This window comes from Mycetomoellerius zeteki, unplaced genomic scaffold (genome assembly GCF_001594055.1).
Source record: "Mycetomoellerius zeteki isolate Tzet28-1 unplaced genomic scaffold, Tzet1.0 scaffold150, whole genome shotgun sequence".
NCBI classification, from domain to species: domain Eukaryota; kingdom Metazoa; phylum Arthropoda; class Insecta; order Hymenoptera; family Formicidae; genus Mycetomoellerius; species Mycetomoellerius zeteki.
This window is the reverse complement of record NW_017256448.1, coordinates 263504-278191: the sequence shown is the minus strand read 5'-3', so window position 1 is coordinate 278191 and position 14688 is coordinate 263504. Positions and strand designations below refer to the sequence as shown.

The 14688-nt window shown below is 29.9% G+C and overlaps 2 protein-coding genes across 4 annotated transcripts; one reads left to right on the top strand and one right to left on the bottom strand.

The window, feature by feature from the left end:
• Positions 1–510: 510 nt before the first annotated feature.
• On the top strand, positions 511–5630 carry cathD (cathepsin D). The gene is made up of 8 exons (XM_018444428.1): positions 511–776; positions 2825–3069; positions 3948–4066; positions 4381–4580; positions 4680–4802; positions 4877–5021; positions 5149–5241; positions 5316–5630. Exons 1-8 carry the CDS (start codon positions 715–717, stop codon positions 5466–5468), a joined length of 1140 nt encoding a protein of 379 aa, XP_018299930.1. The 5' UTR covers positions 511–714; the 3' UTR covers positions 5469–5630.
• Positions 5631–9105: 3475 nt separating this feature from the next.
• Positions 9106–13839, bottom strand: Coq3 (ubiquinone biosynthesis protein COQ3, mitochondrial). 3 transcript variants are annotated; one of them, XM_018444440.1, is made up of 6 exons: positions 13670–13839; positions 13096–13579; positions 11074–11178; positions 10035–10515; positions 9441–9621; positions 9106–9277 (listed from the first exon to the last, which is right to left on the bottom strand). In XM_018444440.1, exons 3-6 carry the CDS (start codon positions 11133–11135, stop codon positions 9150–9152), a joined length of 852 nt encoding a protein of 283 aa, XP_018299942.1. In that variant the 5' UTR covers positions 11136–11178; positions 13096–13579; positions 13670–13839; the 3' UTR covers positions 9106–9149. The 3 variants fall into 3 exon arrangements, with proteins under 3 accessions (XP_018299942.1, XP_018299943.1, XP_018299941.1); XM_018444441.1 differs by having other exon boundaries at positions 13760–13816; XM_018444439.1 differs by having other exon boundaries at positions 13096–13839.
• Positions 13840–14688: the final 849 nt, after the last annotated feature.

The following is a 14688-nucleotide window of genomic DNA, read 5'->3' as shown; positions in this document are numbered from 1 at the left end:
AGATACAAGAACTCACTGAGCACTCAGTGAGCGGTCGTGGTACTGAAGGCCATCACACGTCATACAAAAATTTTAGACGTAATCGTAAGGTAGCAAGCAAATCGACCAATCACAATCAAAATTAAGATCTCGCGTTTTTAAATGCTCAACTGTGATTGGTCGATTTGCTTATGGCCTTACGATTACCACTAAAAGGCTGCGTTCAGCAGAACGTTCGTTTTGCAACTGTTGGAAGTTTCTTTCGAGCTGATTGGATCATACTTTTAGATCTAGAAGAATGGTCCTATCTCAGCAGACAATCATGAAACGGTTGCAAAACTGTTGAGTCTGCTGAACGCAGCTAATTATTTGTACGTGTGATGGCCTTGAATGCACCCAATTATTCTCCTTGCCTTCGACTGTAATTGGTCAATTTAGCTCAACTAAACCCCCCCCCCCATCGCGGAGCTTAAACTCCATCTATGTATTTTACATGTCTATGATATAGCGCCGCCGACGCCGTCGTTCGTCGTTAATCGGCATTGGTCAATCGGTGAGAGCGCCAGAGCGGGTGATTGACAAGTGACAAGATAAGTTGATCGACACAGATCAACAAGACTGACGAGAGTATTAGCAATAATCGAGTCCTGTGTTGCTCTGATTTACAAGAAGACGGGCAGTTACAACGTCTCTAAAAGTCTTAATTCTTGCAACCTCCGAGGAAATTCAAGAAACATGCTACGTTTCTTCATTGCGATTGTAGCACTTGCTGTACTGATCGAAGCGGAATTCCAAAGGTGAGTACGCGTAAATTTCGCGGATTCATACTCAATACACGTATCCGCACGACTTTTAATCGATTTATCGTGTGTTTATAATAAATAATCTTAACCTGATAACTTTGGAGAATTATGTTTTCCTATCGGAGTAAAGCAGGCAAACAATGAGATGATTGTTTTGAAGATTTCTTGTTTGTTTTCTTTACGACGTCAAATGAGATTAGCGAGATTAACAAAGAGCAGTTCACATTTAGACTACTTCAATTTTATTCTGATTCTTAAATAGACAAAGGTTTTGTTTTAGAATTTACTGCCAGTATTGAAAATCTATAGCTTACGTTATGTGCACTATATAGATTTTCAGTACTGGCAGTAAATTTTGGAACACGGCCAAATATAAGATTTGTTTTTTATTCTTGCACTAGACTGCATTAGAATTCTTTTTCTCGCTTTTGTTATCATTTCAAGTTTCAAAAGTATATCCTAGTTCAGTTACAAAACACAGACCCATAGATAGCAGCGAGCAAATTCCTGATTACTAATGATGGGCGTTATTTCGTTATCTGTTACTGAATAACAGTTATCAAATTTGAAAAATAACAGTTAACAGACTAAATGATTATTTTTATCGAGTCTTAAATTTTATAAGCAGATAAAAGATCAATTTCAAATTCTAAAAAAGAAAATTATTTAAGTTATTAAATTTATAAATGAAATAATAGAAATTCTATAGGCTCTAATGAATTAAATCAATTAAGAATAAAAAGTCTTTAACAGCCAGTGCTGGATGTTATTGCAATCAAGTTTTATTGTATATGTATATAACAACTGAATGAACAAATATGTTTCTATCTTTGGTTTGGATCTTCTTCAAATACATTAATGATAAAGAAAAAAGTTTGTTTATCTTGCGAACGATAAATTGATCTATCCAAACCAAGGATAGAAACATTTGTTTATTCAGTTGTTATATACATATACAATAATTAAAACATATTTGTTTGTTCAGTTGTTACATACAATAAAACTTGATTGCAATAACATCCAACACTAGCTCTCAAAGTTTTTTTATTCTTAATTGATATAAATGAAATATTATCATATATAACATTTTATTTATATATTTCTTAATTTAATCATACTACAATAAAAATGGAATTTCAAAAATGACCTCTCTTTTTCCTTATGATTATTAATCATATTGATATTTTTCAATTAAAATATAGCCGTACAGAATGAAAATAAATTTGAGCTATATTTATTAGTAATTATATTGACATCAATTTTTGTGCATAAAATGTAGCGCTACATTTATTTGTTTAGACACAAATATTTTAAATAATGTAATATATTTCAAAATAGATTACTCTTCTTAAGTAATTTAAATAATGAGAAATAATAAAAAAAATATGACCAAGATATAAGGTATTATGAATAGTAATCATAAAACCGTTCATATGACCGATAATTATTTAAATAACCGATTATTTTGAACTAATAATAAAATTATATCCGTTTGCAAAAAATACCATTTAGCCCATTTAGCCCATCACTACTGCTTACTTATCATTTGTTTACCATATAGTTTTTAAGTAACATATAATTAGCTCATTCAAAGTGATTTTCTTTGTATAAAATTGTATAGTTAATGAATGCAGTTCACACTGTTGAATCAAGATTATTTAAAAAGCTTTATTTAAAAATATCTGAACTATAAATTATATAATACTTTTAAATATGCATGAATAATGATTTAGAAAAATTCAGATTGATTATCAGATCCAATTAAAGAAATAGATTTTTTCTTAATTTGCATTACACATGCAATTTTGTTTTATTTTACATTATACATGTATAGGGAAGCTTCTAGAACAAAGCTTAAACTTACACGACGGTTTTCATGACTCATTGTTTTTTAAATTAGTGTCACTTGCATCAGTGGAGATACTTGTGTACATATGTGTATGTATGTACATATATATCTCTTATGTATAAATATCTCCTCTGATATATACATGTTAAATATGTGCATATAATATAACGGAACTTCTTTATGTTGCTTTAAGAATTCCGTTACATAAGACAGATTCTATTCGAAATACTTTGAAAGGGGTTGGTACTGACCTGACACAAGTTCGTATGGTTACAACTACTGGCATACCAGAACCTCTATCTAATTATCTAGATGCTCAATATTATGGTGTTATCTCGATTGGAACTCCACCACAGAATTTTAAAGTAATTTTTGACACTGGTTCCTCCAACCTTTGGGTACCATCCAAGAAATGCAGCGTTCTCAACGTTGCTTGCTGTAAGTACATCACAGTGTCACTACTTCTTTGATATTTTATTATTTATATACATGTACATATTTAATAATATCACTCCAAACGTTGAAATAATCTCAATTCGCCTTTTTCCTTTTTCAATATTAATATAAAAAATAAAATTGTAGAATAGAAATAAACAATGAGAATCTTATTGAATCGTACATGTGAATAAACAATCAATAGGAAATTAAGCCCATAACGGTTGAAGCTGAATCTTCAGTGCTTAAATAATTCCAGATGTGAATTTATATACTAAAGATCTTAATCTCAATAAATTATTTACAGATTTTAATATGTTTATCAATATCATTAAGATCTTTCAAGATGCCTATGAACATCAAATTATTAAATTGCTAGACAATTTTATTTGTCATATTACTACAGTAGTTCTGTCGATATCACGTTTTAAGACTGCAATTAATTCGGCATGCAGTTTGGCAGAATTTGATACGTAGTATATAAATTCACATCAAATTATTTAAGCACTAAAAATATAGCTTCGATCGTTGTAGGCTTTATTTCTCATTGGTAGAATGGAAATAATGCTGCAGAATTGTGTTCTATCTATTTATATTTGAAACAAATATTTAAAATCTTTAAAATGGCAGTTTAAAAAATTAAGATCATTGATGAACTAAATATTATGGAGCTAAGCTCTATAATTATTTATAGTCTTGTTTATGTAATTTATCGCTTATTCTAAAAATACCAATAACCTTTGATATAAGATAACTCACATGTGTTAAAGCATAAAATACAAATATATCTAACGATTTAAATTGCTATTAATTATACATTTAAATTAATAAAGAAATTATTTCTAAACTCTTTGACAATTTTATTTACTATTTTTTTGCAGTGTTACATAATAAATATGATAGCAAAAAATCCAGTACATATCAAAAAAATGGTACTGAATTCGCCATTCATTATGGTACTGGCAGCCTGTCTGGATTTTTATCTGAAGATGTAGTGACTGTGAGTCATTATTTCGCAAACAATTTAATATAGTTCCAACTAAGTTGTAATCTATGAAAATTTTTTAAAAACACATATTGTTATTGAGTAAACCTTCGGATGAGCTACGTTCTTGTAAAAAAAGGATCGATTATTTATTTCTTATGTATTTTTGTCTTCTGATTGTAAATATGACAATATAAAATATAAATATATCCACCCCGTGTAGTCATTTTTTTTACGAGGCATTTTTTTTAGCTCATCCAAAGATTTATCTGCTATTGTTTTCCAAAGTAAAGCACAATATTTTATTAATAATATCGATCCTGCTATAGGTTGCTAGCCTTGATGTTCAGCATCAAACATTCGCGGAAGCGATAGTAGAACCAGGATTAGCCTTTGTTGCTGCGAAATTCGATGGTATCTTGGGGATGGGTTACTCCACGATATCCGTCGACGGAGTGACTCCCGTCTTCTATAACATGGTCAAACAAAACTTGGTGTCGCAACCTATTTTTAGTTTCTATTTAAATCGGTAAAAATTTTTTCGTATGCATCATATGTTTCTAAAAATGTTTTTATCATTCAAATAGTTTTTCCATATTACAATACAAAAAGTATGAAACCTATACAGAGATCCCTCAGCTCCAGTGGGTGGTGAAATGATATTGGGTGGCTCTGATCCCAATCATTATGAAGGCGAATTCACGTATATTCCTGTTACTCACAAAGGATACTGGCAATTTGAGATGAATGGGTATGTGATTAAATTACATATCACAATCACGGATCATATTTTGCCAGCAAATTGTTAACGCTATAATACTATAGGGTTCAAGTGGCAGATCACGCTTTCTGCAAGGAAGGTTGCCAAGCTATTGCCGATACAGGCACTTCCTTGATAGCTGGACCAACATCAGAAATCGAAGCTATTAATAAATTGATTGGAGCTACTCCTATTGGTGGGGAAGCAATGGTAAGTAACTGACTTTCGTACAGTAGTAACTTACAACAATATTGAGTAAATTACAGAAATAAGGATTAATTAATTTATAATAAATTATTGATTATCAATATGAATAACTAATATTAATTATTTAAAGGTGAAATGTAACCAGATTTCTGATATGCCCTCGATCAATTTCACGCTAGGTGGTAAGAATTTCACTCTTGCTGGTGAAGATTATGTCCTTAAGGTGAATATAAATGGCTCACATAATAGTTTAAATTGTTTTAGAACAGAAATCATGCAATATTTAATTTTCCCTAGATTAAACAATTTGGTAAAACAATATGTATGAGTGGTTTCATGGGTATGGATTTGCCTCAGGTATTATGGATTTTGGGTGATGTATTTATTGGCCGGTTTTATACAGAGTTTGACATGGAGAACGACCGAGTGGGATTCGCTATATCAAAGTAAATGTCGATTGCCTTTTCATGAAGTTGCATTGAAGTTAGACATTAGAGAAGATTTAAATGACAACTTCGCGAATAATTAACTAAAATTTTCTTAGAGAATACTGTTTCCTTATTGCCTCGTAATTTTTACTTGAGTTTCATGCGATACGTTGTTACACAAATGTCTTTATATTTAATAAAATAAGAAAAGATGTGTGATATCATTTCTAAATATAGCATATCCTCTTTTTTTCATAGAAGTGTATTATCACAAGGTATATATTAAATACAATTAAGTTTATTACAATAAAATATATATTCTTTTCATATACTGTACAGTAATTTTACAATACCGTTCAAAAGTGTATCATCTTTAGATTTTTTGAGTACAACTTCCATCAAAATGAGTCAAATGAGCGCATTTGATTTTCTTTAACAGAAGGCTAAAAAAAATTAAGGTGATGACTTTTGAGCGATAATATACTATATATTATCTTTCAATTTTACATATTCCAAGTATTATTACATATAATAATAAGATTGAAAGACCGCTAATGTTAAACATAATGCTTTAAATTAAGAAGCGCCATAACGGTCAGAACGTTAAGATGTTGAACTAAAAATAATGCCTCGGCCGGGAGTCTAACCCAGATCTCTTGCATTCCGTGCGAACTTATTTTTCGCAATAAGTTTATTACAGTTTTTAAGTTGTGAAATTTGGGGGGATTATTAATATTTTCAGATTTGATTGCGTTGAAAGTCTGACAACCATATCGGCACGCAATTATCATTTCTGAAATTAATTCATTTAAATGAATTTACAATAGTTCAACATCTTAACGTTCTGACCGTTATGACGCTTCTTAATTTAAAGCATTATTACATATATTATGCATTTTCTGCTTAAACATAGTACACTGTATTCTAAGTATAGCATATCGTAAAAGGAGTTGATACTATTTATAATTAATAAACGAATTAAAATGTGTTATTTTTTGCATTGTATGACGAGAAAATTGTACTTTTCGAAGAGTAACTACATACTACTATTTTTTTGTTTGATTGCATGAAATGCATGAAACGTAGAAGTAGATGACCAAGACCTTGTCCGTGAGTTAAGGTTTAAGCTACGAATTAATTTTGTTTTACAGCCACCTATATAAAAAAAGAAAAAAATTGATAGCATAGAAACATTTGTATAGTAATCATTGCTTTCTCATGCATAGTCTCATCTTTATGCTATACAAAATGCTTTTTGATGATCTTTTTCTAAAATGAGAATTAAAGTAAAACTTACAACTGTCCAACATACGTTAAACTTCACGTAAAGCGATAAATTTATTCCAACTATGAGAAATAGTTTCGAAAATATACTCGGCTGCTATAATAATGGATAGCAAAGATACTAGAGTTTTATTAATTGTTGTTATAAAAATCGTTCCGCCTAGTTTCAGAATTTTTACGCATCTCTATGGAAAAAAATTATAAAATGTTTTATATTTCTTTTAGTATTTTATTTATATTTAATAATTCCCTTGGCAAAAATTTTTCTAGAATTCTTTATATAATTTTCACAGAATTTTATAAAATTTCTATATAATTTCAGAAAACTTTTTAGAAAAATGATGAAAATGATGGATTTTTTAAAAGGTTTTAAATTTTTGGAATACTTCAGAAATACTGAGAAAATACTGATCTGTATCTTTTCTAGAATTCTTTATACAGGATGTCCGGCAACGACCGTATCACCTCGTAAACAGATGGAGTGGACTAGACTGAGTCAAAAAGTTTTTTGACTTATTGTATCTTCTTATAAAAAATTAAGTTTCGCGGAAAAATGTAAAACAATTGCTTATATATAATTATAATAAGCAATTCTTTTATATTTTTCTTGAAACTTGATTTTTTTCTAAAATAAATAATCTGAAAATTATCCTTTTAATTATTTTTGTCGTTTTTTCATTAATATTATCAAAGATACCAGAAGGTTGCGGGTTATCGTCGTATCTTTATAATGCCCGGCTGACATTAGCAATGACATGGTGATAATACTCGCAAACCTTCTGGTCGTATTTTTGAAGAAATATCTATGAAAGCCTCAAAAGCATAATTATTATTATCATTTTTATTATGCTAAACAGTAATTTTTCAAAAAGAAAGAACGATGTATGGACATATTTCATATATAATTATATATGTTTATGTATGTTTATATATATTACATATATATTCGTGCATAAAAAATTTTTTACCGTGTTAGAAAAACAGAAAAGTTTTTCTTTCTAGCTTAAGTATAGCTATTTTAGCACATGTGCAATGTGACTTTATAATATAAAGTAGATATCATACGATGTAACATAAAAAATATTATCTTACATAAATATGGAATATACTTCATAAATTTTACTTTTTGATTATCTTACATTAACATTTCCCTGGTAAAAATGTTTTAATGGTTAAAATTTGTAAGTAATTATGTGAAATTATGAGAATTTTTCAGATTTTACAGATGTTCGCATATAAAATATAAATGACTCTACACGATGCGTAACAAATTTAGAAGACATTTAAATAAATTTGAATAATTTTATAATTTTGAATTAAAAAAAATACCGACGATATATAAAAAGCATTATACCATACACCATATTTTATAGTACATATTGAATTAAATAAAATGGAGATAAACGGAAATAAAGAGAAAAAGAGTAACGTATATTTGAATTTATTTCTATTAAAATATAATAAATCAATGATTTATAATTTTCGAATATTTATTTTTACACAAAATGAGTAATTTTTATAGAAATTTAAAATGGAATACATATAAATACTTACCTTATGGTAGACTAACTTGCAAGTTCTAACAAGGACACAGTACGTCAGACGTGTACTGTGTTTTGTGTTTATCTCACATATTTCTAAAATTAGCATTGAAATCACGTGACCATTAGGATTGGCTACGTTTAGTAGAGAAAACTAATAAGTGTCTAGCGATTAGTTTCTTTAATATGATTGGTTCTTGCCTTTAGTTATTCACTGAATCTAAGTGTAGGAATCAATTATATTAAAGAATCACTAAGGACGGAATCCGGTCTTAATCTCAAGCAATGTCTTAAGATGCTAATACGGCACTCTTGCACTAGCTTAAGATCATCTCGAATCTTGAGCAACGTCTATTATGGATTCCGTCTTAAGCGCTAACTAATTAGTTTTCTTTGCTAAACGCGGCTATTGATAAATATTTTCTAGAGCGCGAAATATGAATATTGGACTTTGACATGTGAAAAATATAAAAATATTGATATCCATCAATCCTTTTGCTGTCGAAAGTTTGACGTAGACTGCAGGCAGACGCTCAGCAATAGAAAAATTACAATAAACAAAAACATAAAATCAATACAATATTCAATTTCTAAACAGTTGCTGACAAGATAAGTGCATCCATGTTTGACACTTATTCAAAAATTTGGCAATCTGAAAATTCCTTAAAATCTAAAATTGGTTTCATGTATCAAACTTTCAGTTTTATTTAAACACGTATCTCACAAAACATTTTTTATTAGATTTTCTAATGCATACAAATATAACATATCGTAAAAATTCTTAGCATATACATAATATCAATTATATCACAATCGGTAAATGATGAAAATATATAATTCTGCATTTTTAATAACAAAAAAGTTGTATGTTCCGAAAATTATATGTCAGCTTCTTTTTGTTTGATTGCATGAAGGACATAAAAAATTGCTGTACATGACGACCAAGACCACTGATTTAACAATGGGTTAATTTTTACTCCATGAATTAATCTTGTTTTGCATCCACCTTTTAAAAAAAGTTTAAACAATTATGACACAATATAAAAGCGTTTACATAGTAATTATTTACAAAATTGTTTTAATCATATATAAATATCTTTATAAAATAAAATGTCTTTTTGATAATTTTTTGACAGTTTTCATTAGATAATAGCGGAAATAAAACTTACAATCATCCAATATATGTTGAACTTCGTGTGGTGTGATAAATTTATTCCATTCATGAGTACCAAAAGGTATTTTTTTGAAAATATATTCCGCTGCTACAATAACAACCAACCAAGATGCTATAGTTCTATTTTCTGTTGTTAGAAAAATCGATCCACCAGGTTTCAGAATTTCCACACATTTCTGTAGAGAATATTCATAAAATATATTAAATTTTATGTCTATATTCAATAATTTTTATAACATTTATTGTAATATACAAGGTGTCTCAAAAATAGATGGTCAAAATTTAGTATCGCATTTTATTGTCCCTAAGGATGAAAAAAGGTCATATAAACATAAGTCTGGAAATTCTTCAACGTTTAGATAGAAACTAATTTTAGTTTCGATAAGCTGCCTTCGATGACAGTATCACTTGCTCCACCACATATTTACTTCATGTGATATCTATTCATGTAAACTTTTGAGATGAACAGAAAGTTATATCTCAAAAAAGAAGTTTCTGAACTTATGTTCATATCACCGTTTTTCATTCTTAGGGACAGTAGAACGTGATACCAAAGTTTTATCACCTATTTCTGGGGCACCTTGTATACCTTTAAAAATAGTTGCACATCCGCTACATGCTCCAAGACCTCAGATGCCACAACAGCATCGTATGATTCTCTCTCCTTTTGACATAAATCTTCCACAGATGTTTGAATATAGTTCACTCTCTTCGATATATTAGGATCCAATTTTACATGCTCTTTTGCAATATTTAATAACTCTGCCGATACATCTATTCCGGTTACTTGCGCTCCTATTCTAGCTAAACGCTCAGTCAATATACCTCCACCACAGCCAATATCCACAATCTTGACTCCTTCCAACGGAAGAGCTGCGTTTTGCATTTGGATTCCGGCGTTTGCCAATCCCTCTCTCACAAACTTTATTCTGAACGGAGCATATAAATGAAGATCATAGAACGGGCCGTTCTCATCCCACCAGTCATTTTTGAAAGTAGAGAGATGTTCAACATTCTTAAGATTCACTGTCGACATTGGTTTGACAATTTTATAGATACATTCCGATAATCTGCAATAAATAATCTTTATTTTCTTATATCTTTAGCCAAACAAATACTTATACAATATACTTATATAACCTAAGATAAATAAAATATTGATGTTCCCTTAATGAAAAATTCTCATCATATTTTTAAGAATTTTTTATATTTAAAATTTTTTAAGATTTTTAACATCTTTGAACTTTTTCAGATTTTATGTTTTCTTCAGAAATTATATAAATTAAGAAATTTTATAATATTTCGTAATTTATACATATAGAGAATTCTAGGAAAGATATAAACTTTCCTAGCATGTCGGACGTGTTTCAATTTATAAAAGTCTGAGAAATTTTTATGAAATTACAAAATTAAATAGAAATTGCAAAAAATTCTTCAATTTATAAAGAAATCCTAAAAAATTAAATAAAAATTTCTAGGAAAAATTTTACCAGAGTCCATCTATATAAGATAAAGATATAGCATAAACAAAGTATTATAAATTTACTAAAAAAAAAAAGAAATAGAAACAACTTGGGATTCATATCATATTAGATATATTATACAATATATAATTAGAGATATCACACCTGTTTTGTAAAATACTTCTTGATGATCCAAAAGTACATTTAAAAATATTCCAAGCCATCATGTTTGATCACAATTGTATTTACAGCCTAACAGCAAGTCAGAAACTATCCAACAAATAATAAGATTACAGTAAGATATATCTGAAAAGTATCATTTCTTTAATTTTGTTTAAAAAAAATGAAATAATTGTATATAACACATAAAAAGATAGAGAAATGAAATAAAGTTATCTTAACAGAAGAATAAAAGTTTTACATTAACAAAACAGGTTTGTTAGAATTTCCTAAAACTATATAAAAGATTATTCAATATAAAAAAGCTTTCTAATTTATGCGATAATAAATTTAATTTGACTTGTGCGATAATAATCTATAACTGTGTGACATACATATGTGCATAAATTTATGATATTATTACATAAATGCATGATATATGACACATAAATATAGTTTAGAGAAATATAAAATAAATATAATTTAAATAAACTTCAATAATTTTTCAATTTTGTAATTTCAGATAATGAACAAACCATATGTTAGTAAACTGGCAGCAAATTCAATCAGAAATTGCTACATATTAGGATTACAGTATCGTTGCACAAGTTTTATACATAGTAAAAAAAGCTGTGCAATGATACTGTAATGCTACAGTTACAGTCATTAGTTCGGATCTACAACAGGTGTTTTAAGCCTTGAGCCATAAGAAATTGATCAATTATAATCGAATGTGAGGAGAATAATTGACTACGATTCGTCCATTTCTTATGGCTTAAGGCTCAAAAACCTATTATAGGCCGGTATTCATAGTCGGTTCTTATTTTAAGACCGTCTTAAATAATGTCTTAAATCGCTAATGCGGTCCTCTAATTGGTTTATGACTTCTTAAGACTGTACTTAAGAATCTTGTACTGGTCTTGAATATAAGATCTGACTATAAATACCACCTATAGATCCAGATTTAAGAGTTACAAAATAGGCCCCTAAGATTGTCTTAACACTGCTTTTATCTATCCTTGACCTATATCTGAATAACTTATAAATTTTTGCAAAAAAAAGTCCATCATCCACTTTTAACAATTTTATGAACCTACATAAGAATAATTCAGGATTTAAAACATTAAAAAAATGTTAGAAATTACACAAGACATTAAAATAATATACTAGATATAAAAAAATATATGCTGTTTCCCTCAACAGCCCAAGGTGTAAACTATCAAAAATTTCGAGGTGGTGCTGGAGAGTTAAATTCAATACCAAAGTCAACTTGACAGTCAAAATATTAAGCTGATTCTAAAATGAGTCAGTAGTCCGTAAGTCTTATCGGTGAATCGGTGAAGTTGGCTAATAGTCAACTTGTACAACTAACGTTCCATTTCTACCAATGTAGATTAAATTTAACCTCTGTTTAATTTACTTCTTTTATCTTAAAAAAGATAAAAAAATAAGTTAAATCAAGGTTAAAATTAATCTACATTGGTAGAAAGGAGTTTATTCAACTTTATTCCTTCCCACTAGTTGTGTGAGCTAAACACACGACTTGTATATATAATTAATTAATTATATATATAATTAACTTGTAGACGCAAAAAATCATAGGCTGGTATTCATAGTCGATTCTTATTTTCAGACCGTCTTAAGTAATGTCTTAAGTTGTTAATGCAGCCCTCTGATTGATTTATAACATCTTAAGACTGTACTTGAAGGCTGCATTCCGTTTTATGCATGATGTGCATAATGCATCATTTATTTTTGTTTAACAATTTTTGTTTCGGTGAATAACAAGGATAAAAGATGCATCATGCGCATCATGCGTGAAACGGAACGCAGCCAAATCGTCTTAAATATAAGATCTGACTATGAATACTGGCCATAGTCATCTATTTAGGTTAAAACTTACGATTTCCGACTATCGATTCATTGTAGAATCAGCTTTAAGGTTAATTATATTTTACTAACATTCTAACTTTTAACATAAACTGCGATCGGTCACAACACAACAGAATAGCGGCAGAGTGGTGATACCTGTGTTAAATTATTAAATGTGTGTAGAAAATATAAAGTTCGTCATCAATCTGCCATGTTTCATTGATAATTTCTTCATTTTCTGTCCACAGCGTTCCAAACTTTATATCATATCAGTTGATATCAGTCGTAATTTTTTGCTACATAAAATTTGTAAACATCTGGTAAAAATCTGGAATTGTTTACTTTAACCACGTCACTTTAGAAATCGATGAAATTAGACTCATTAGACACGTTTTTGTCCAAAACGAACGAATCTGGCTGAGAAAAGCGTTGCTCTGCCCCACGAATCGAAATATTAAGCGTTAAAGTTGATAATTGAGGTTAGAAAATCTGTCGGCCATGAAATATTGCAATTGCAACGCGGCACTTGAGTTCCTTTCCCTAAGGGCCAATTTCACCAACCACGGTTAGATTAACCGACGGTTAAAGTTAGCAGGGTGACCAACAGACACATATTTTCTCGTAACCTCTTGGCTCTAACCTGAAATTTGTGGGAAGCAATAAACAGTGTATTATACATGTGAAAAAAAGTCAAACAATTCTAAATAATTTATACGTGGTTTGATTTTACGTGGTCTTCGACGTTTTTCTAAATTGTAACCAGCAAATTCGTCAAAAAATATGTAATTTATAATATCATTCATTTTGTATTCTCACTCACTGATGAAATTTCAGATAGACAAAGCTCCGTAAAATTGACAATATATAAGAGGTTACGAGAGAATATGAATGTCTGTTGGCCACCCTGCTAACTTTAACCGTCGGTTAATCTAACCGTGGTTGGTGAAATTGGCCCTAAAGGAGCTTTCCTGGCACATAGGTCACATTTTCATGCTTCATAACCACGGGTGCGTTCCTTTATTTACTGCAAGTACTGCCAGTACTACCAACGGCGTTCCAAAATGGATTACAGTGTACTGCGAAAGCACTTGTACAGATCTATGACATCATGAATTTTGATGTCATTTCCTGTTGAAACTACTGCAGCCAGCGAGGTAAAGCAGTCGCAGTTCAAGATGGCTACTTACTTAGAGATAACCTTAATCGATAGTGAAACTAATGAATCATATAAAATAATTGTTAGTCCCGAGGATGCAAAAAGAGCTGAAAATGGCAAGGATTATCTTATTGTAGATTTCTGTATCGCTATCACTATCACTTGATTCATCCTCAGCTATAATTTCTACTAGTATAGTTGCAATAAATGCAATTATATTTTCATTGAGTATTTCACTCATTGTTTACGAAAAACAAACAATGTTAATAATATACAGTGGTCAGTGGACGTAATGTACGTTAACTTGGTTAGTTGAACGAAGCGTACTGCGATAAGTTCCGATTTGTAAAGTTGCAACACCTCGATAGTTCTCGAAGTTAAAATGGAACGCTATTGGCAGTACACTTTTTGACGTCATAGCATCAGTACTTGCAGTAAATAAAGGAACGCACCCCACATGTGCGTGCGTTTTTGATATTTCTCGCTAGGGCTGCGTTCGGAAACATTACCCGTGTACCATCGTTTTATCCTTGTTCACCCGATGTTAAATAAAGGCTGCGTTTCATTATTCACTGTCAGTACTGGCAGCATTG